This window comes from Stomoxys calcitrans, chromosome 3 (genome assembly GCF_963082655.1).
Source record: "Stomoxys calcitrans chromosome 3, idStoCalc2.1, whole genome shotgun sequence".
Taxonomy (NCBI): Eukaryota; Metazoa; Arthropoda; class Insecta; order Diptera; family Muscidae; genus Stomoxys; species Stomoxys calcitrans.
The window spans coordinates 40,210,519-40,232,982 of NC_081554.1; the positions used below are offsets into that span (position 1 = coordinate 40,210,519).

The 22,464-nt window shown below is 38.9% G+C and overlaps 1 protein-coding gene across 2 annotated transcripts in view; it reads right to left on the minus strand.

The window, feature by feature from the left end:
* The window catches only part of LOC106085990 (tyrosine-protein kinase Btk29A), a 491,172-nt gene that overhangs the window by 446,585 nt on the left and 22,123 nt on the right, over positions 1-22,464 (minus strand). For both annotated transcript variants that reach the window (XM_013250481.2, XM_059364170.1), the window contains exon 2: positions 21,675-22,024. In XM_013250481.2, coding sequence (XP_013105935.2) covers positions 21,675-21,917 — 243 coding nt within the window. In that variant the 5' untranslated portion in view covers positions 21,918-22,024. The remainder of the gene's footprint in view (positions 1-21,674; positions 22,025-22,464) is intronic.

A 22,464-nucleotide genomic window follows, 5' to 3' on the forward strand; every position in this document is an offset into this window, starting at 1 on the left:
CAAAAGGGGTATCAAATGAAAGGTTTTTGGGAGTAGACTAGGAATCTGGTATAAACATTTGAGTCTGGAACCAACCCACGCACTGAATATCCTTCAATAGGGCATGTAGTTTGATCGGGACAATATGGGTCTTAAAAGAATGGTCTATGACATAGTTCGAATCTGATGTTAATATAAGGATTCAAGTGTCAGGGCCATGTCGAGCCGTTCAGTAAGACATGTAGTACGACACAATAAAGGAATAAAATAAATGGTTGTGGACAATATTGGCATTTGGTTCTACGTGCCAGGGGGAGACCCCCCCTCTGCCAATAAAAACAACACCAATATGTCATGTAGGCCAACCGGGACAATATTTCAGGAAAAAAAGGGTCTGTGGTCAAATCAATTAGTGTGGATGTGAAGTGGACCAAAAATGTTTAAGGATAAATTCATTTTCAAAAAGGCATTTCAGAGTGTAGCGAAGCGGTGTGCTTGTTTATAATAAAATGTTGAAATATAATATTTTTAATTGTTCAGCAATTCGAAAAAGGCCTGTAAATGCTCGTAGCATAAGCTTTTTTTTTAATATGTATACGTAAAACAAACCTACCATTTAAAGATGAGAGTCTTCATGCTTCGATATAACAATAAAAACCAGTAATGTTTTTTTGCACTTCAGGTTTTCCGCTTGAACAATGTCATTGATTGCAAAACGGAAAGTAAACAGGGCGGGGGAAAACACAAACGAATTGCACTTCCCATTGTTTGGGCAATTCACAAATATTTAGTTAACACCGCACAATTGTGATATACGCCAGGACGTCTTGTCCTACCAAGAGGATACACAAGTGCACGAATCGCTCTTGTCGTGGGTGTTTAGCGGGCTGAATTATGTCTGTCTCTTCATGTGTGAGATGAGTTCATTGGACTCATTCCAAGGAAATTACAATACTCCGGGGAGGAATTGATTGATTCCATTTCAAAATGCTCACGCACACTGCTGTTCGAGACATACTCACTCTATATCCCTATTCACTTCCTTATGAAAAGGCAGAATGAATATCAATTCTTGTTAGAGATTATAAAACAAACAGACAGAGGGTGGTAAGAACATGACCATGATGATGATATTTGCTTGAGTAGCGTGTAATAGAAAACAGAGGATTTAGTTGGAGTTGGAATGACAAAATGTTTAAAATTATACTTTGTCCTTCGAAAGTATAAAAGATCCTAGGCATCTTCGGCTATCCCTTTTGTGAGGGTGTGGAACAGTGCATTTAAAACAATATAAAAGTTCCAAATGTGAACAGCTGTTTGAATAATGTCCATATGGAACATTAGAAAATATTTGTAGATCGTTAGAAAAACAAACATGAAATCAAATTTTTAAAGTCTGTGAACTATGGTATAATTGAGTTATGTATTGTACATCACAATAGCTGTAAATAATGTGAACGCTTTATCCTACGAATTTGGTTGTATTATGGTTATGAGCGTAGCCTATCTGAAACGTTGATCATATATGGGGATCATAGTCAGGCTGGAACCGAAGAGCCAGCGGCGACTGAGACGCGTAGTACAAGCTTAAAGTTTCTCTCGAAGTGTGACGAGCACTCATAGAAGGTTAGGAACCTTCTATTACCCGGGAAAGTGTAGATCCAATTGGTTCTATCAGGAATAGTGGTACATTTAGGTTAGGTAAGATTAGGTTTAAGTAGCAGTCTGCCATCAGACTCACTTAGACGATTTTCGTTCATTGTGATACCAACTTCAGTGGACTTGCCCTTACTATATGCATGCTGTTGTCGAGACAGGCGAATTGCAGGGATCTCTCCCCTAAGATATGTTCCTATCAACTTCTCCGGAGTCTTCAGCATAAATGACAGAGCAATAGGACGAAAATCTTTCTACTTTGTGTGAAAAGATTTCGCTGTTTTTGTAATGAAAATTACCTTTGCTGATACAAGCAGAGTATATCTGCCTAAACCAAGGAGCCACTCTATTGGACACAGCTTGTAATTCAACCGGTGATACAGGGTTTTTTTTTCAGGGACGATACAAAAGCATACCGATAGGGACAGCAAACGACGCCAGATTTTTTGCCTCTCTTTCGACATTTCTCTACATTGAGGTTTGTCATTTCATGATGGAATGATTTATGGGCCAACAACGAGTCGAAACTATCAAAAATTTACTACCGAAATTCGGAGTCAGTGACATCATCATTTTCAGCGAAAAATCGTCTTCAGCGATGGGTCATTTCTGGCTTCATCACTAAGTTGAATATATGATATTGGTCAGACAGCATTCCCCACGTATTCCATGAGTCATCATTGCATTCCGAAAAAATTACAGTTTGGTACGGTCTATTGGCCGGCGGCGTCATTGGGACTTTTTCCGTGATGATCAAGACCGTTACGTTACTGTGATGGGGAATCGCTACCATTCAATGATAGCACAATATTTTTGGGCCCATTTGGGTGATATGGATTTGGAGGACAAATGGTTCCAATAGGACGGTGCCAAAAGCAACACAGCGAATGTCACAATCAGTTTATTGAAAACCAAGTTTGGAGAATGTGCTGCTCATACAGAATTTAAGCCAAATCGGATAAGAATTGGGCTTCATAGAGGCTCAAGAAGTCAAAACGCCAAATGGCAGCTATATTAGGTTATGGACTGAAGTCAAGATTCAATATCTGTTTGTTTGGAAGGTATATCAGGATATAGACCGATTTCAACCATACTTAGCACAGTTGTTGGAAATCATAAAAAAACGACATAACAAATATCAGCCAAATCGAATAGGAATTGCGACCTCTAGAGGCTCAAGAAGTCAAGACGCCAGATCGGTTTAAATGACAACTACATCAGGTTATGGACCGATTTCAATAATACTTAGCACAGTTGTTGAAAATCATAAAAAACACAGAGTGCAAAATTTCAGCCAAACCGGATAAGAATTGTGCCCGCTAGTGGCTCAAGAAGTCAAGATCCAAGATCGGTTTATATGGCAGCTATATCAAAATATGGACCGATATGGCCCATTTGCAATCTCAATCGATCTACACTAATAAGAAGTATTTGTGCAAAATTTTAAGCTGCTAGCTTTACTCTTTCGAAAGTTAGCGTGCTTTCGACAGACAGAGGGACATATTTATTTTGTCATTCCGTTTGCAGCATATCGAAAAGTCGATTTCCGATCCAATAAAGTATATATATTCTTGATCGTCGTAAAAATAACACTACAGTCTTTAAAAATAGAGATATTGAGCTGAAACTTTGCACAAATTCTTTTTTTGCCCATAAGCAGGTAAAGTTCTATGTTGGGCTATATATATCTTGATACAGCCCCCATATAGATCGATCCGCCGATTTAAGGTCTTAGACCCATAAAAGCCACATTTATTGTCCGATTTTGCTGAAATTTTGGACAGTGAGTTGTGTTAGGCCCTTCAACATTCTTCTTCAATTTGGCCCAGATCCGTAAATATTTGGATATAACTGCCACATAGGGCGATCTATCGATTTAAGGTTTTGGGCCCCTAAAAGGCGCATTTATTGTCCGATTTCGCCGAAATTGAGGACATTGAGTTGTGCTAGGCCCTTCGACATCCTTCTTCAATTTGGTTCAGATCGGTCCAGATTAGGATATAGCTGCGGTATATACCGATCTACTGATTTAAAGTTTTGGGCCCATAAAAGGCGCATTTCTTGTCCGATTTCGCAGAAATTTGACACAGTTAGTTGTGTAAGGCCCTTCGACATTCTTATTCAATTTTGTCTAGATCGGTTCAGATTTGGATATAGCTGCCATATAGACCAAAGGCGCATTTCATGTACGATTTTGCCGAAATTTGGGACAGTGAAATGGGTTAGGCCAATCGATATCCTTTTTAATTTTTACCCAGATCGGTCCAGATGTGGATACGGCTGCCATATAAACCGATCTATCGATCTAAGATCTTGGGCCCATAAAAGGCGCATTTATAGTACGATTTCGCTGAAATTAGGGACAATGAATTGTGATAAGCCCTTCGACATCCTTTTTTTAATTTTACCCAGATCAGTACAGATTTGGATATATCTGCCATATAGACCGATCTCTCGGTTAAAGTCTTGGGCCCATAAAAGGCGCATCTATTGTCCGATTTTGCTGAACTTTGGAATAGTGAGTTGTATTAGGCCCTTCGACATCCTTTTTTAATGTGGCTACACCAAATCTAGATTTGGTGTAGCTGCAATATAGACCGATCTCTCCATTTAAAGTATTGGCCCCATAAAAGGTGCATTTATTATGCGATTTCGTTGAAATTTGACACAGTGACATATGTTCGGCTTTTCGACAGTATTGGCCCATAAAAGGTGCATTTATTATGCGATTTCGTTGAAATTTGACACAGTGACATATGTTCGGCTTTTCGACATACGTGTCCTATATGGTTAAGATCGGTTTATATTTGGATATAGCTGCCAAAAAGACCAATATTTTGTTCTCGAAATTTTTTCTTCTAGACCACTCAATGTCCGTGCCGAATTTGATGCAAATCGGATCATGTTTCCATACAGCTGCATTTTACACTGGATTATGACGAAAGGTGATTTACATACATATCTGAGACGGTGGGTATCCAATGCATTTTTACTTGTTATACCCTACACCATCACTGTGGTACAGGGTATTATAAGTTCGTGCATTTGTTTGCAACGCTAAGAAGGAGAAGAGCTAGACCCATTGATAGGTATACCGATTGACTCAGAATTATTTTCTGATTCGATTTAGCCTTGTCCCTCTGTCCTTCTGTGAGTCCATGTATTCTTGTTATCAAAGTGCAGGTCGTATTTGTTGTCCAATCGTCACAAAATTTTGCACATGGCACTTTTTTAGCCCAGGGACAAACGCTATTGATTTTGGTAAAAATCGGTTCAACTTTAGATATAGCTCCCATATATATGTATCGCCCGATTTGCACTTTAATGGCTGTAGTAACTACAATGTTCAACCGATCTGCACAAAATTTGGTACCAATTGTTTTGTTACTGATCTTAACATATCTGCAAGATTTTATCAAAATCGGTTCAGAGTTAGATATAGCTTCCATATATATGTATCGCCCGATTTGCGCTCTAATGGCCGTAGTAACTACAATCTTCAGGCGATCTGCACAAAATTTGGCACGGATTGTTTGATTACTGATCTGAAAATATCTGCAAGATTTCATCAAAATCGGTTCAGATTTAGATATAGCTCCCATATATATGTATCGCCCGATTTGGACTTTAATGGTCGTAGTAACTACAATTTTCAACCGGTGTGCACAAAATTTGGCACGGATTGTTTTGTTACTGATCTTAACATATCTGCTAGATTTCATCAATGTCGGTTCAAATTTGGATATAGCTCCTTTATATACTTATCGCCGGATTTACACTTATGTGGCCGTATCGATAGATCGGTTTATATAAGCAATTTTCAAACGATCTGTTCAAAAAAGGTCGGTTAAGATTAAGATATAACTCTCGTATACATATATCTATTGCCCAAATTTTTAATTTTAGGGTAGGTGTAGGGTATTATATAGTCGGCTCCGGCTAACTTTTGTCTTTCCTTACAGGTTTTTCAATGAAATTTTTTTTATGAAAATTGTTTATCGATTTTTTCCTGTATTTTAAAAGAGTAAAAATTAGTTAATAGTCAAACCCATTCCATAACTATCGCAAGATGCGATTGCTGGATTTATTGTAGCAATTTTGTTGAATAGTCCCTTTTCCGGCACACAAAACTAATAGATGAAACTTCCTTTCAATTTGTATGTAGTTCAAGTCATTATGTTTGCTTGTGTTGGTATGCTCCACAAAAAGCCGGCTATAAAATGTTGGCTTTTTTGCTCTCTCCCCTATTATCCCTATTTTGGCCCCGAAACAAATTACAAATCTCAAAAGCCATAAATAACTCGAGATGTTGTTTTATTGCATCAGATTTGGTGGGGGTCCTTAGGGGAAAGGGAGGGTGGTAGAGTGAAAACACCATATGTGAAAAAAGGGGCCAAAGTTTGGTTTTATATGCCGGTTGCCTGATATGGCTGAACGCTTTTGAAAGCGGCCGAAAAAAGCAATGAAACGACCAATTCATCCTTTGATGCTCTGCTCTCTCTCTCTGTCTCTCGGCACTCGGTGTTTGTGAATAAAGCATCAAAAGGATGGCAATACCATAGAGAATAAAACGAAAACAAAAACTAGAAGCTAGGGAAAACGAATCTAGGAAAGGGAACTGGTGCTGGTTATGAAAGACCGGAAGAGATCAATATAAATGATAACAGAGAGGATTTTAAGGATAAAATCATAGGTAGGGAAGTGGGCTTCGTTCTATGTGAGTTTCATAACTCACATGAACGCCCTTATGGCAGTCATAAGCCTTTCATTTAAAAGGGGGCGATTAAATAATTTAAAACTTTAATTGTCCAACTTACCCGAATTGAAGCGAAGTGTTATAATCTCCTTCTTACGGTTTGTGTCGCCAGTTGCCAGCGAGTGAAGAACTGTTTAACCAACCGCACCAACAACAAACACTCTCCACAACAGGATGCACTCAAGCGTAAGTGTTGTTGTCCCCCTTTTTTGCCAAAAGCAAAACAAAATGAGTACAACAAATAGTGACGATGATGTCCAAGGTGGCAAAGGGCTGGCTCTTGGTTCTACTCCTAGTGGGTTATCCTTTAATTTATTTCAAATGTGTAATTTCTTTCACAGCACCCCTTTGGTAGTTTGCGAAGCGAGGGGCGTTTTAGGAGCACTATACAACAAACATGGGGAGCACTAAAGGAACAGAAGTTGAAAGGGAAAATAGTCGAGCACTAAAGGAGCTGCTTGCTTAAGACTGGCTATCTTTATGAACACTAAGACACAAACACACACATATGGATTATGCTCTAACAGAGTTGCCGGATGTCAGAGAATTTAAATAATGGGGGGACGCGCAAGGTGACTAAGTTGTTTTGATTGATTTGGGCAGCGGTTTTCGTTAGAAGAAAAAAGGGTGGGTCACACAAATTTTTTTGTTTCAATTTTCGGCAAACTTAGTTTGTCTTTTTATAATTTTTCTAAAGCTTTATTACAAGATTAATTTTTATTTTTATTTTCTTTTTTTTATGACAAATGGGTGGAGTTTTTAAGGAACTTATGTTCGGTTTCCTTATCTATAGCTTTGAATTATGCCATTAGCAAATACTGCACCATGATATATTAAACTTCACAAAACACTTTTTTGAATTTCTTCTAGGATTTATTTTTTCTTTTCTTTTTCTTTTCTTTTTATTTTCTATTTTATTAAAAAATTTCCACCGGCTTTGGCTTTGGTTGTTTGTTTTGCTTTTTAATCGAATGACTCTCAAGAACTGTTGTTAAATTTTTCACACAACGAATCTAGCCTTCGCAGGAACTTCGTCTAAGGAAAATGAACCAGGAGAAAAATGACAACAAATAAGGGGTGGATTGGATCTGTTGTTGTTGTTTTATTTCCTTCACACTAATGACATATTGGCACAGACAAACACATATACACAGGTATAAACACTAAATCGGTTATTTTGTTGCCGGCTGTTGTAATTCCAGAAGCCTCAAACTAACACCCACAACAAATGAAATATTTAAGAAACTTTAATATATTTTTAAATATTTTAAATATGCTGGATATTCCTTGTAGCCGGTTTTTAAGATAAACAAAATTTTGCTCTTTTTCTTATTAGAGGGTTGCAAAAATTTTCAATTATTTAGTTGCCAATCGCTTTTCGTGTGCAATCGTTTTCCCAGTAACCGTCATACTGAATTTCGTATATTTTGGTGGCGGTTACTGAACTTAATCTTCGTCGTGGTTGTCCTCGTATATTTTCATATTTTCGTTTCGTTTCCCATGGCTACCAACAACTAACCAACCCACCATCCATCCACACACACTTCCATTCATTCATCCAATTCAAAACAACAACAACAACAACAAAAAAATAGAAGCAGGATTCATAAGGATAACTTATTCCTGCCAATGGGTTTGGGTGTGTGTGTGTGTGTGTTTGAGTCCCATATACCATACCTTAAGGGTGGTTTGTTGCTACCCATAACCCCATAGTCTGATGTTGTGCACACAGGTGTAGAGATTTTCCTTTCCAGTCGCAAGAAATTGGCGAAAAATATTCTGTTATTGTTATTGTGAGGCTGTGGCAACAGTGAGCAATAGCAGCGAGAGAACAGAGAAAGAGAAGAGAATTTGTGTAGAGTTGAACTCTTTACAATATTTGGAATAACAGAGAGAGAAACGCCAATTGAAAGTATGGAAGAGAAACTAAATTGACGATAAAAGATTTATTTTAAGAATAAATAAAATAAAAAATTAAAATAAAACAAGATCCCAACTAGGTTTATATGGCAGCTTTAGCAGGTAATGAACCGATTTGAACCTTATTCTACACAGTTGTTGAAAGTCATAATAAAATACTTCATGCAAAATTTCAGCCAAATCGAATAAGAATTGCGCCCTCTAGAAGCTCAAGAAGTCAAGTCCCCAGATCGGTTTATATGACAGCTATATCAGGTTATGGACCGATTCGAACCGTACTTGGCACAGTTGTTAAGTCATCGAGAAACACGTCGTGCAAAATTTCATTCCAATCGGATAAAAAATACGCCCTCTAGAGGCTCAAGAAGTCAAGACCCAACCGACCTACACTAAGTATTTGAGAAAAATTTCAAGCGGCTAACTTTACTCCTTCCAAAGTTAGCGTGCTTTCGACAGACAGACGGACGGACATGGCTAGATCGACATAAAATGTCGCGACGATCCAGAATATATATACTTTATGGGGTCTCAGACGAATATTTCGAGTAGTTACAAACAGAATGACGAAATTAGTATACCCCCATCCTATGGTGGAGGGTATAATAAAACAAATAAAAAGGCGTTAAGTTCGGCCGGGCCGAACTTTGGATACCCACCACCTCGGGTATATATGTAAACCACCTTTCATCAAAATCCGGTGAAAATTGCATTCCTTATGTCTAATAACAGTTATATCGAAATATGATCCGATTTGGATCAAATACTTATAATTACAAGTCATTGTTCAATAGTAAAGGGTGATTTTTTTGAGGTTAGGATTTTCATGCATTAGTATTTGACAGATCACGTGGGATTTCAGACATGGTGTCAAAGAGAAAGATGCTCAGTATGCTTTGACATTTCATCATGAATAGACTTACTAACGAGCAACGCTTGCAAATCATTCAATTTTATTACCAAAATCAGTGTTCGGTTCGAAATTGGTCTTTTTAGTAGCTTTGTCTAAAAATAAACCGATAACATAAGCCAATGTGCCAAATTTCAGTTAAATCGGATTATAAATGTGACTTTTTTGGGGCAAAGACTTTAAATCGAGATATCGGTCTATATGGCAGCTTTATAAAAATCTTGATCCATCTAGACCAAATTACAAAAATATGTGGAGGGGCTTAAATAAACTCTCTGTCCCAAATTTCGGCAACATCGGACAATAAATGCGCCCTTTATGGGCCCAAAACATTAAATCGAGAGATCGGTCTATATGGAAGCTATATCCAAATCTGGACCGATCTGAATGAAATTGAAGATGGATGTCGAACGAACTAACACAACTCACTGTCCCAAATTGCGGCAACATCGGACAATAAATGCGCTTCTTATGGTCCCAAAACCTAAAACCGAGAGATTGGTCTATATGGCAGCTATATCCAAATCTGGACCGAATTGACGGACGATGTCGAAGGGCCTAACACAACTCACTGTCCTGAATTTCAGCAAAATCGGATAATAAATGTGGCTTTTATGGGCCTAAGACCCCAAATCGGAGGATCTGTCTATATGGCAGCTATATCCAAATCTGGACCGATCTGGGCCAAATTGACGAAGGATGTCGAAGGGCCTAATACAACTCTCTGTCCCATATTTCAGCAAAATCGGGTAATAAATGTGGTTTTTATTGGCCTAAGACCCTAAATCGGCGGATCGCTCTATATGGGGGCTATATCAAGATATAGTCCGATATATGTAGCTCATCTTCGAACTTAACCTGCTTATGGACAAACAAAGAGTCTGTGGAAAGTCTCAATATCTCGATTTTTGAAGACTGTAGCGTGATTTCAACAGACAGACGGACGGACATGTCTAGATCGTCTTAGATTTTTACGCTGATCAAGAATATATATACTTTATAGGGTCGGAAATGGATATTTCGATGTGTTGCAAACGGAATGACAAAATGAATATCCTTCAGTGGTGGGTATAATAAAATAAAATTAAATAAAAAAATAAAATAAATAAAATAAAATAAAATAGAATAAAATAAAAAAAAAAAATTAAGAAAATAAAATAAATTCGGACCTCTGCAGAACTTCGGAATGACAAAAGGACTATGTGCTTGGAGGATATCAGCTAGTCAAGGAAAGAGGTGTTCCTTTCTACCAGAAGCCTTGGTCTGTCGCTACTGTAGTATTACAATGAACTTACAATTTTCTAAGTGAGGACGGCCATTCTAACCTAACTTAAAAGGTGTTCATCAAAACAGAAGTCATGCTTTCTAGACCACAGATTATGTGACGTCCTGTTTCGCAAAATACTCATACAAAGAGCTTTTGCCACCTTGCAACTCAGAACTCCAAACCACGCCTCACTCACGTGGTCATCGTGGAAGGCGTTCACCCTACCAAGAAGATTGCACAGTAGATGGCTCACTGATACCGTTACACGATCAGCGCCAATGAGCAATGCACTATTGGTCGGCTCGTCGACGATTCGTTCCCCGCCACACCTTTATTGCTCAGGACCCAATAGAATCTAACAACCTTTCCTTTCGCGGTGTCCCATCCAAGAGATCCCTTTCCGGGAAAACGACATCCAACCTGCCTATTTGGAAAGACACCCTAGGTATATTGTAAGTTGCGCCGTATATTATGGGCCACGCCGTTTCTCCATCCCCCAGTTTTATAGAACAATGTCCAAAGTTTTTGATGTTGTACGTACTCAGAACGTTTTCACATAAGAGCGCTATTTGTGTTGTTTACAGTAACTACTTCTACTTAAAAGATTCATCTCACCCAAAAAATGGAATTAAATCGTGAACATCGTGCGATTATTTTTTTCAACTTTAATTCAATTTTTTGCGATATGTGCAAAGTATGATTGAAATCGGTGCATAACCTGATATAGATGTCATATAAACCGATTTGGGGTCTGACTTCTTGAGCCTCTAGAGGACGCAATACTTATCCGACTTAGCTGAAATTTTGCATGACGTGTTTCGTTATGACTTTCAACAACTGTGTCAAATATGGTTGAAATTGGTCCATAACATGATATAGCTGTCATATAAACCGATCTGGGGTTTTGAGCCTCTAGAGGAAGCAAATCCTATCCGATTTGACTGAAATTTTGCATGACGCTATGACAAATATGGTTGAAATCAGTCCATAACCTGATATAGATGTCATATAAATGGATCTGGGATTTTGACTCAGGGGACCTGAAAACACCCAGTTTCATCATCCTGGTTAAAACTACAAGCTCAGTCTTTCTGGGGTTTATGCCAAGTCCGTTGGCCTTTGCCTATCCAGACAGTTTCCTCATCGCCTCTTGAACGAGATCCGTTATAGTAAAGCCGCAAGATAGAGGATAAAATCCCACCCATGTAGAGTTTCTGTCGCCTCTCTTGGGGCACTATTCTTTGCTTTATGCCACACCAGACATCCATAGGTAAGAATTAGGCGGAACAACAGCCGTAAAAATCCATTGCACCGTCCCCGGCCTTAGTCACCAACTTCTTTGTCCTTTGATGTTGCTGTTAACTTATTTTTTATTCTTCAAAATATTTTACCCTGAGGGTTGACGATCTCTCTGAAATAACGTTTGAAATAAAATTTTAAAAGGCTTCATTTGTGCCGAGATTTCGGAAAATCAACAATCCTCATTCTCAGGGCTGATCCTCAGAAAATTTTATTTCTTAAATTAAAATAAAAAAAATTTACAATTCATTTGAATTATGAATGTGTGGAATGCCTTCGCATAGGCAACAACAACTGCATTTCTACTCATATGGAAAATATCCAACTTGGAAAAATAGCTTGAAGGATAAGAGTGTTAACGTTTTCTCTGTATTCGCAATGCTAATTTTATGAGAAAATAAGGATATACAATTGTAAGGATTTCGTTATAATTTTTAATTAAAAATACATGCGTAAATAAAACTAACACGAGGAGAGGAGTTTTTGAGACTATAGTCGGATATAACAAAACAATGTTGCCAGATGTTGGTATATAAAAATTAAGAAAAAATCTGCGAGTAAAGTGATTTTATTTGCAAAGAATATTCCAATGTTAGAACCAGGGTTGCGGGCTCGAAATCGGAGTCGGACTTTTGAGCCGGAGTCGGAGTTTGGTTCGGAGTTGAGCACGTTAGCCCGGACTCCAAACCGCTCTCCGACCCCGACTTAATACTCCGACTAAGATTCCAACCCGGGGTCGGAGTCGAGGGCTAGACTCCGCAACCCTGTAAGAACCAAAGAACTTACTTTGCTTTCGTTTTCAATAGAGCAAAATCCTTTCAATTTGTTGTAGAGATGGAAGCGTGCTCATACTGCCAGAGGGGGGTCTTGGGTTCGATTCCCACCAGAGGGCTTGGTCTGTCGCTACTGTGTTATCACAAAGGACTTAATTAAAATTGTCTAGGTGAGCATGTAAAACAATGTCACTCTTACCTAACCTAGTTTAAGAGTATGATACTTAATTCGCCGATATATTTAACCCTTGCATATTTCATAAAAAAGTATATTTTTAGAGGAGAAATAAGTCTATGAAAACTTTTTTCTACTTTCCGTAAAGGATTGCATCCAACTCAACATCTGGCAAAGTCTACCACAATCAAGAGAATTACAGACATAAGGGTGTGTTTGTCCGTGTACTGGAAGCATAGGTTTGCCGGAAAGGAAGTTATTATACCAAAACATTGGAGATTGGAAATGCATATAAAGCTCTGGTGTGGCCAAGCACATCAGCAGGACGAAAAAGGATGTGAACGAAATACAAGCGGCCTATGGCAAATTCAAACACGGATAAATGAGCAAAGACCGTTCTCTGTTGTTGTCATTTTTTTGCTTCTTCTTTTCAGATGCGACACCGAAAGAAAAAAGCCGATGCCGGAGCAAAGAAGAGCGTTAAAGCAAATCTAGCAAATTCTAATAAAGATGATGCTGATAATGAAGAGTAGACAAGGCGCATAACAATTTCTTGGCCATATGATAGAAAAGATGGAGGTGTTGGAATTGGTATTGGTGTCACATATATATACTAATATAAATGCCAGTCACATGTAATAGAGTCACATAGATAGGGTAGTAGTTGAGACGTGGGGCGGAGAAGAGACGACAGCGAAATTGCGTTGCCGGTATTTAGATGAATACAGACGCATTCCTCACACCCACATCCAAAAGAAACCAAAAACAAAATAAACAACCACAGAGGCAATGGGAAGACAAACAAGTGTATGTGACACAAGGATACGAACATAAGTTGTAGGTAATGTTGAGTGTATGTGTGTGTGTGTGTGTGTGTCGGAGTCTGCAGAGAAGCATTACAACAACGCAATAATAATAAAACACCGGATGGTTACATATGGAAAATATTGGAAAAAAATTCTTTACCAAACTTTATGTAACTCTTAGCATTATAACAACAAAACGCATAGAGAACTTTAGATAGGAATAATGATAGCGGAACTGAATGTTACACAGTGGTATATGATATGGTATACTGGAAATACTAATTGGCTTAAAAGTTAAAGAAAGACTGGCACAGGATAACTTTACTGAACAACAATATCTACCTAAACATCTCAAGCTTAGAAAATTCGTATTTTTTAACCGATTTGGCTGAAATTTGGAACGGGGAGATTTATAAGAATATGCTCCAGATCGACCCAACTTTAGGTGTAGATCCCATACAAACGTACCCGCTATTTTTGGCATTTTTGCTCTGGAACCCACATTTTAACTCAAATCTTTTCCAAAACTGGCAAGCGACATTTTCTCGGCATGGCAAATACACATATTCCAACCCATGGACGAATCAATCAATATTTTGATGAAGCTCTCATATAAGGCTAGATTTCAAATATAAGATTTTCACTCCTCTTTTTGAAAATGGAAGTAAATGATAATGGCATGATCGCCGAAGTTTACGAAAACTTTAGGGAAATAGAAGTATTTGTTTTGGAAATTTTTTTAAACTTTTGTCGGTAAAAATATTGATATGATTCTTTTTATACCCACCACCATAGGGATCATTTAGTCACTTCAAACCTACAAAATGCATATATTGGGTTGCCCAAAAAGTAATTGCGGATTTTTTAAAAGGAAGTAAATGCATTTTTAATAAATCTTAGATTGAACTTTTATCAAATATACTTTTTTTACACTTTTTTTCTAAAGCAAGCTAAAAGTAACAGCTGATAACTGACAGAAGAAAGAATGCAATTACAGAGTCACAAGCTGTGAAAAAATTTGTCAACGCCGACTATAGGAAAAATCCGCAATTACTTTTTGGGCAACCCAATATTTCTGTTCGTCCTAAAATTCTAAGACGATTTAACGATGTCCGTGTGTCTGTCCGTCTGTCGGTCAGTGTGTCCGTCAGTTGTAATCACTCTACAGTTTTTATGTAGACGTAGTATAGCTCTATATCGGCAGTACCGGACCTAACTGCTATCTACATGGAGTTTATGGGTATAGCAGTCAGGTCCCATACTGCTAAGTTAGAGCTATACAATGAGTACATACCGCCGGTTGGTGGCTGTGTCCCAATTAACGGCCAGGCTTACAAGCCCGACATAAGTGGGCTACTATCTGGCCATAATTGTCTAGTTCTAGGCGACTTTAATGGCATTCTCCCTTTGTAACGACGGTATATAGCTTTGGCAGAGCAGATTAAAGGCTCCACGTTTTGCATGGTGAATGCGGATGCCCCCACTAGGATTACGAGGAGGTTTAGCAGCTCGCCCGACATTTCTATTGCATCCCCTGATCTTCTGAGTGACGTATGCTGGCTAGCCGTCATTTCTTTATGATCTGACCACCTCCCCATAATTCTCACCATCGACCGACCACCCGACTTCATAACCTCTGAGCGCCGGATGTTTATCAATCCGAAGTAGACCGACTGGGCTGGCTTCAGAGAGTACACTAATCGCGGCTTCAGTGTACTGACACCGCCTCAGATGTGTTAGTTGCCAAGACGAAATTCCGAAACATCATTAACGCAGCAGCCGCTCGCTCTATATCAGCCGATCGAATACCCCAAGTCGAGCTCAATTTCCCAGCGCAGGCATTGGTACTCGCAGATGAGCGTGATGGGATTCGTTGTATGGACCCCACTAACCCCAGAATCAGCGAGCTGAATTTGAAAATTAACAGGGCAGTCAACGAACATAACCGGAATTTGTGGCTGAAACACTTGGGGCAATGCAACTTAGGCACCAGTTTAGGCAAGCTGTGGTCTACTGTTAAGTCACTCTCGACCCCCGGTAGACAGGACCTCAGTCACTTTTAGCGACGTAACTATGAACTTGTACATGGCGGTTTGCAGATCGGTACAGTCGTATGCAGCGCAGGTCTGGGGCTATGAATATTTTGAAGAAGTTGACCAATTGCAGCGTTTTTTCTTAAAAACTGTTCTTAATTTGCCAGACTCTACACCAAATTATGCTCTCTATATGGAAACAGACTTACAAGAAAGTCATTTATACACACTGGGACTGCATTTGAAGTATATATCTAGTACGTTGTACAGATATAAAAGGGATAGACTGCCGCATAAACTTACACTTATAATGGTCCAGAAACAAATATTTTGGGTGAAAGCTTTAAACGACATTCTAAATGAGCTGGATATGCAACCATTGGTTGGAAATATAACGCAAGGTGAATGGAACAGTATGACTAATTCCATCATAGATTCACTATCGCAAGCTAACAAGCAAAGATTGCTGCAGAAAGCTTTACAAAGCAGGTCACGGTTTTATAAAAACCTGGATTTCACAAGAGGGTGTTTGTACCTAAATGGCGAATATAAAGTTAAGGACATTACGTGGATATTTAAAGCACGGGTCGATTTGATATACCTCAATGTTAATCAAAGAGGCTTAAATTTGGTTGACAACGATTTGTGCACGCTATGCAATTTGAGGGAGAGAGAGACAATATACCATTTTCTTGCCGTATGTCCCATACTAAGAAGCCAACGCATGCTTTTCTTTCACAGGCCGACGCTGACAGAACCTGAATTAATTAGCATCTTAGATGGAAGAGAGGTAGCAGACTGGGATAATCTTATAAAATATACCAAAAATGCCTTACAATACCGAAAGCTAATATTAACCGAGTACGCCTAATACTATTAAGCATAGACTAAAATGTCCCTTAAACACAGCTTTGAAAATGTTTCTTTAAATCCGGCTGACGACTTGAAGTCATAGCCGTAAATCTTTATTTTGATGGATTAACTCTGAAATACGCTAATATATTGCTTTTATTTTATTTTAAGTTTATTTAGACATTATTGTATTGAAAAAGAAAATAATGAAAATAAAGATTACTACTACTACTACTACTACTATGACTGATCCGAAGAAATGCGCCAGATTGTTCAACCGTCGATTTATTGTGCATCCCGAGAGTGACAGGGCAAGGAGGAGAGCCATTCGTCGTATCCGTGGTCTCCGACCCGATGGACAGCCAAAATAACGAATGTCATCCGTGACGTCAAATCATCCAAGGCGCTGGACCCCGACTGAATCTCTACACTGATGATGAAAAATTTTGGATTAATATGGAGTTGAGTACCATACTACAGTCCTCAACCAATCTTTGAACATTCTTAAAGTTCCCAATGTCTGGAAAATGGGGAGAGTGATCCCGCTATTGGATCCTGGAAAGTACCCGTGTTTGGGGGAGTCATACAGACCGATCTCTCTTCTCTCACCAGTAGCAAAGAAGGCAATACTCATCCCGAGTCTCGTAGGAGAATTTCCGTTTGCCGAGCATCAACATGGATTTCGAAGACTGCATAGCACAACTGCTTTGCATGCCATCACCGCACACATTTGCCGTGGCTGCAATAAGCCCAGGCCATGTGATAGGACGGTTTTCGTGGTACTGGACCTGTCGAAGGCATTCGACACGGAGGACATCGCCAACACGTCACTCCAGCCAGGCCTGAAACGCTGGATCGCGAATTATCTGTGTGGTCGCCAGTCATTTGTGGAATTTAGGGATACGAAGTCGAAGCAACGTAGAGTGAAACAGGGAGTTCCCCAAGGCGGGGTGATATCTCCGGCACTGTTTAACAGCTACATTCCATTCCACCGCCTCAGTAGTTTGGTGGACTGCTTTGGAGAAAAAGTGCAACATAAGGACCATACAACAAGTCGAGAGAACATGTTGTCTTGGCATAGGCGGATCGATGAGGACCACGCCCACAATGACACTGGAGACTATTCTAGATATCCGATCCATTGACATACAGATTAAATGTGAGGCATCCACTGCGGTTATGACACTTAAGGCGATGAGAGAATGGAATAAGGATGGGAGCAGCTCATCGCGGTATAATCGAGGCGACGATAGGAAACCTGGAAGGAATGGAAGAGGTTTCCGATCGTCTGAAGAGGTTTCCGATCCGGACTTACGGAACCCTAGTATTGCCATCTGGAAGATCATGTTACACGGATGGATCAAAGCTAGTAGACAGAGTGGGCATGGGGGTCTACATTAAGAACACAGGGACTGAGATCTGTTTTAGACTGCTTTACCATAATACGGTCCTGTAGTCGGCGTTCCAGGCGATCACGGAATGCGTAAAGTGGTGTGTGATGGCCATAAGGGCAATAATAACGAGAAGGGTAAAGTCATGAACAGTCTTGCAGTGTAAGAAGGAGATTAACGACTTCTCTGAGAATGGCACAATCCGCATCGTTTGGGTGCCGGGCCATAACGGAGTAAGGGGGAATGAAAGGGCAGACGATTTGGCAGTGAAGACCAGAGATCTGCCGTCTATAAACTTGGTTAGCCCGAAGCCTTCCGATTGGGCGTTGGCGGCAAACGCCTACGAGACAGTCAGTAGGACGACGAAAATCTATGGGGTGATCCGGATCGTGAGAGGACGAGACGATTGGACTTATGCAAAATCGGTGCGGCAAGTAATGGCATGTGTAGGGCATCTGGGGTATATGATGAAACGTTGGAGCATATCCTATGTCATTTCCCGGCTTTCGCCACTAACAAACACCGGTACTTAGGTGGGGACGCAACTTACGGGAGTGATATGGAAAACAATTACGGATTTTGTAAGCAGCACGGAATTCCTAACATGAAATTTTCTTTTTCGAGGTTACTTTTTAGCATTTAGAGCGCACAACAAGCCGATTACTGGCTTAGGTGTATGTCCATAGTGGCATGGGGCGGATTAATATCCGCATACTGTATTCAACCTAAAGTAACCTAAAAATTAAAGGAGGTCTGGCCCAGGACTTAACTGAAGAACAATACCTAGATAAACATCTTAAGCTTATGAATTGCTTTTTTTATCCGATTTGTCTGAAATTTGGAACGGGGAGTTTTATTGGAATATGGTCTAGATGGATCCAACTTTAGGTGCAGGTCCCATAACCGTAGGTTCCAAAAGTACCCGCTATTATTTTTGCTGGAACCCACATTTTGCTATATCTGAATCTGAACCGATTTGATAAAATTTTGCAGTCGTATTGAGACTATAAGGGAAACACTTCGTGCAAAATTTTGTAAAGATCCGACCAAAATTGTGGCTGATATAGCCATAAAATTCCGTGTGGGATGAAAGTAATATATGGGACCTTTATCTAAATCCGAACCGATTTTGACGAAATTTTGCCCTTATATGTGTGCAAAGTTTCGTCAAAATCGGTTCAGATTTAGATAAAGGTCCCATATATAACTTTCATCCGATATGGAATTTTATGGCTATATCAGCTACAATTTTGGTCGGATCTTTACAAAATTTTGCACGAAGTGTTGAATAAACCATCCCGTGCCTATATTTTTCAAAACCAATAGCGTTCGTCCTTGGACCAAGAAAGAGACTTGTGCAAAATTTTATGACAATCGAACAATAAATGCGACCTGTAACTTGATCACAAGAATACATGGACAGACAGACGGACATAGCTAAAACGAATCAGGATTCAGTGATTCTAAGCCGATCGGTATACTTATCAATGGGTTTAGCTCTTTTCCTTCTAAGCGTTGCGAACAAATGCACAAAGTTATAATACCCTGTACCACAGTGGTGGTGTAGAGTATACAAATTTGATTTTAATAAAAAATTATTGAAGCAATTAATTTTTTAATTGATAAAGATTTCATTTTCAATTAAATTTTTAATTGAAAATTTTTTGCGATATTTTTTCTGTGTATGTCCTCCTCTACAAATGTCTAAAACATATTTTTATCGCTCAGATCAACAGATAAAAAGTTGTGGATTTTTATTCAAATTTTTCTTTGTTTGGCCCATTGTGCGTTGTTAACCGAGACGACCTAAACCGAGGTATAACTGTACAATCATGATACATTTCAAATCTAAATAATTTTTCATACTTTGTGTCATCAATTCCACTGTAAAAGTAGGCTTTCGTAGGTATACACAAAACGGCCAGACGAACCTCCCACAAAAGAAAGCAGCACCCAGATGTTAATGATGGCTTTGTTGTCACCATTGGAGGCCGAGGAATGTTGATCCAACATCGCAATGTAATAAAAACAACGTTTAATAACAATACCAAAAATAGACAACACAAAGTTTTGAGCAGAAGGAAAAAAGGAAGTTGGGATGGCATACGGAAAAGCCACGTGTATTGTAACCCAAGCACGGAATGTGACACACTTGCCGCTTTTCAGATACAATCCTCAAAGATGGAACACAATAAAATTCCTTTGTATTTTCCTTATCATAGATAGGAAGTAGTTATAGAGGGATCTTATGGACATTAAATTGACTTTAACATTTCATTTTGAATCTTTTAAAACTTTGAAATGATAATGGCATCCCATGGGGAAAATTAGGGTTTGGAAAGAGGTTCATGTTAATGTTTAAGGGATTGAATGATTTATAGTTACAACTGCTCAACATTTTTGCACATAATTTTTATACCCTCCACCATAGGATGGGGGTATACTAATTTCGTCATTCTGTTTGTAACACCTCGAAATATGCGTCTGAGACCCCACCCTCCACCATAGGATGGGGGTATACTAATTTCGTCATTCTGTTTGTAACACCTCGAACTATGCGTCGGAAACCCCATAAAGTATATATTTATATATATATATATATATATATATATATATATATATATATATATATATATATATATATATATATATATATATATATATATATATATATATATATATATATATATATATATATATATATATATATATATATATATATATACATATATATATATATATATACATATATATATATATATATATATATATAGATCGACTTCAAATGACATGACGATCAAGAAGTCATGTCATTTTAAGTCGATCTAGCCATGTCCGGCCTGCCGCCCGGCTGTCCGGCCGACCGTCTATCCGTCCGTTTATCTGTCCGTCCATCTGTCCGTCCATCTGTCCGTCCATCTGTCCGTTCATCTGTCCGTCCATTTGTCCGTCCATCTGTCCGTCCATCTGTCCGTCCATCTGTCCGTCCGTCTGTCTGTCGAAAGCACGCTAACTATCGAAGGAGTTAAGCTAGGCGCTTAAATTTTGCACAAATACTTTGTATAAGTGTAGGTCGGTTGAGATTGTAAATGGGCCAAATCGGTCAATGTTTTGATATAACTGCCATATAAACCGATCTTGGGTCTTGACTTCTTGAGCCTATAGAGCGCGCAATTCTCATCCGATTTGGCTGAAATTTTGCAGGAGGTGTTTTGTTATGGCTTCCAGTAGCTGTGGCGCATATCAGTTCATAACCTGATATAGCTGCCATATAAACCGATCTTGGATCTTGACTTCTTGAGCCTTTAGAGGGCACGATTCTCGTCCGATTTGGAAGAAATTTTGTACAACGGCTTCCCCCATGACCTTCAACATACGTGTCTAAAATGGTCTGAATCGATCAATAGCTTGATAGAGCTCCCATATAAACCGATCTCCCGATTTTGTTTCTTGAGCCCCTACAAGGTGCAATTCTTATCCGAATGAACTGAAATATTACACAGAGACTTCTTCAATGTTCAGCATTTATTTATGGTCCGAATCGGACTATAACTTGATATAGCTCCAATAGCATAACAGTTCTTATTCAATATTCTTTGTTTGCCTAAAAAGAGATACTGCGCATAGAACCCGACAAATGCGATCCATGGTGGAGGGTATATAAGATTCGGCCCGGCCGAACTTAGCACGCTCTTACTTGTTTATAACTAAGGCCTTACTGGTGTTGCCATTGTTGTCACAAAATCAGCAAACATGATGTGACAAAAAAATTTATTGTATAATAATTAACATTTGTTTATCCTCTAGTCTTATCTCATATATCCGTTATTCTCTCTAAAAGAAACAAAAACTCCACTTACCTCAACATTTTCCACATCAAAATATGACAACGTCCTTTTGGTTAGCTCAAACCATCGTTGTTTGTAGTTGACAGGAGTAAAACGTTTTTTGTTCTGAGCTCGTTTTATCATAAAGCCACTTTTGACGACATCATACAGACGCTCCGACATTTTGTCCATTTTACTCTGAAAGGATTTGCTGAGACGCATTGCGGTTGTCGAGCTGGACGACGACTTAATGCTGCCATGTGTGGAGCGATTCATGATGACACTTGTTTACAAATTGGGTTATGGCACACTTTTATATGATAATTTGAAGGAGTTAGTGACACTTAACTGTTGAGTGCATATTTTTTTAACAATAGAGCTGGCTGTAAATATACAGAAAAATTAAATTATTAACTAAAAAAATAAAAAAGTAAAAAATCATAGCAAAGTACAAGCGTTTTTTGTATAAAACTAGCCGAACCGGGCCCGCTCCGCTGCACCTTTTTTAACTCTCTAATGTCTTATTAGGGTGGGGACACTTCTCCCTGAATGCGGATGTCGAATTCGTGCCATTGTAGCCTATGACGCTGAACGCGTTCGAATCCTGGCGAGAACATCGGACAAAGCGGTGTTTATCCCCTCTTAATGTTGGCGACATTTGAGAGGTAAAATGCCATGCGTGGTCATTTAAAAATTTTCCCCAAAGAGGTGTTGCACTGCGGGACGTATTCGATTATAAAAAAAGGTCCCTTATCATTGAGTTAAACTTGAATCGGAAAGCAGTCATTAATGTATGAGAATTTGCTTCTTCTCGGTTCCTGGA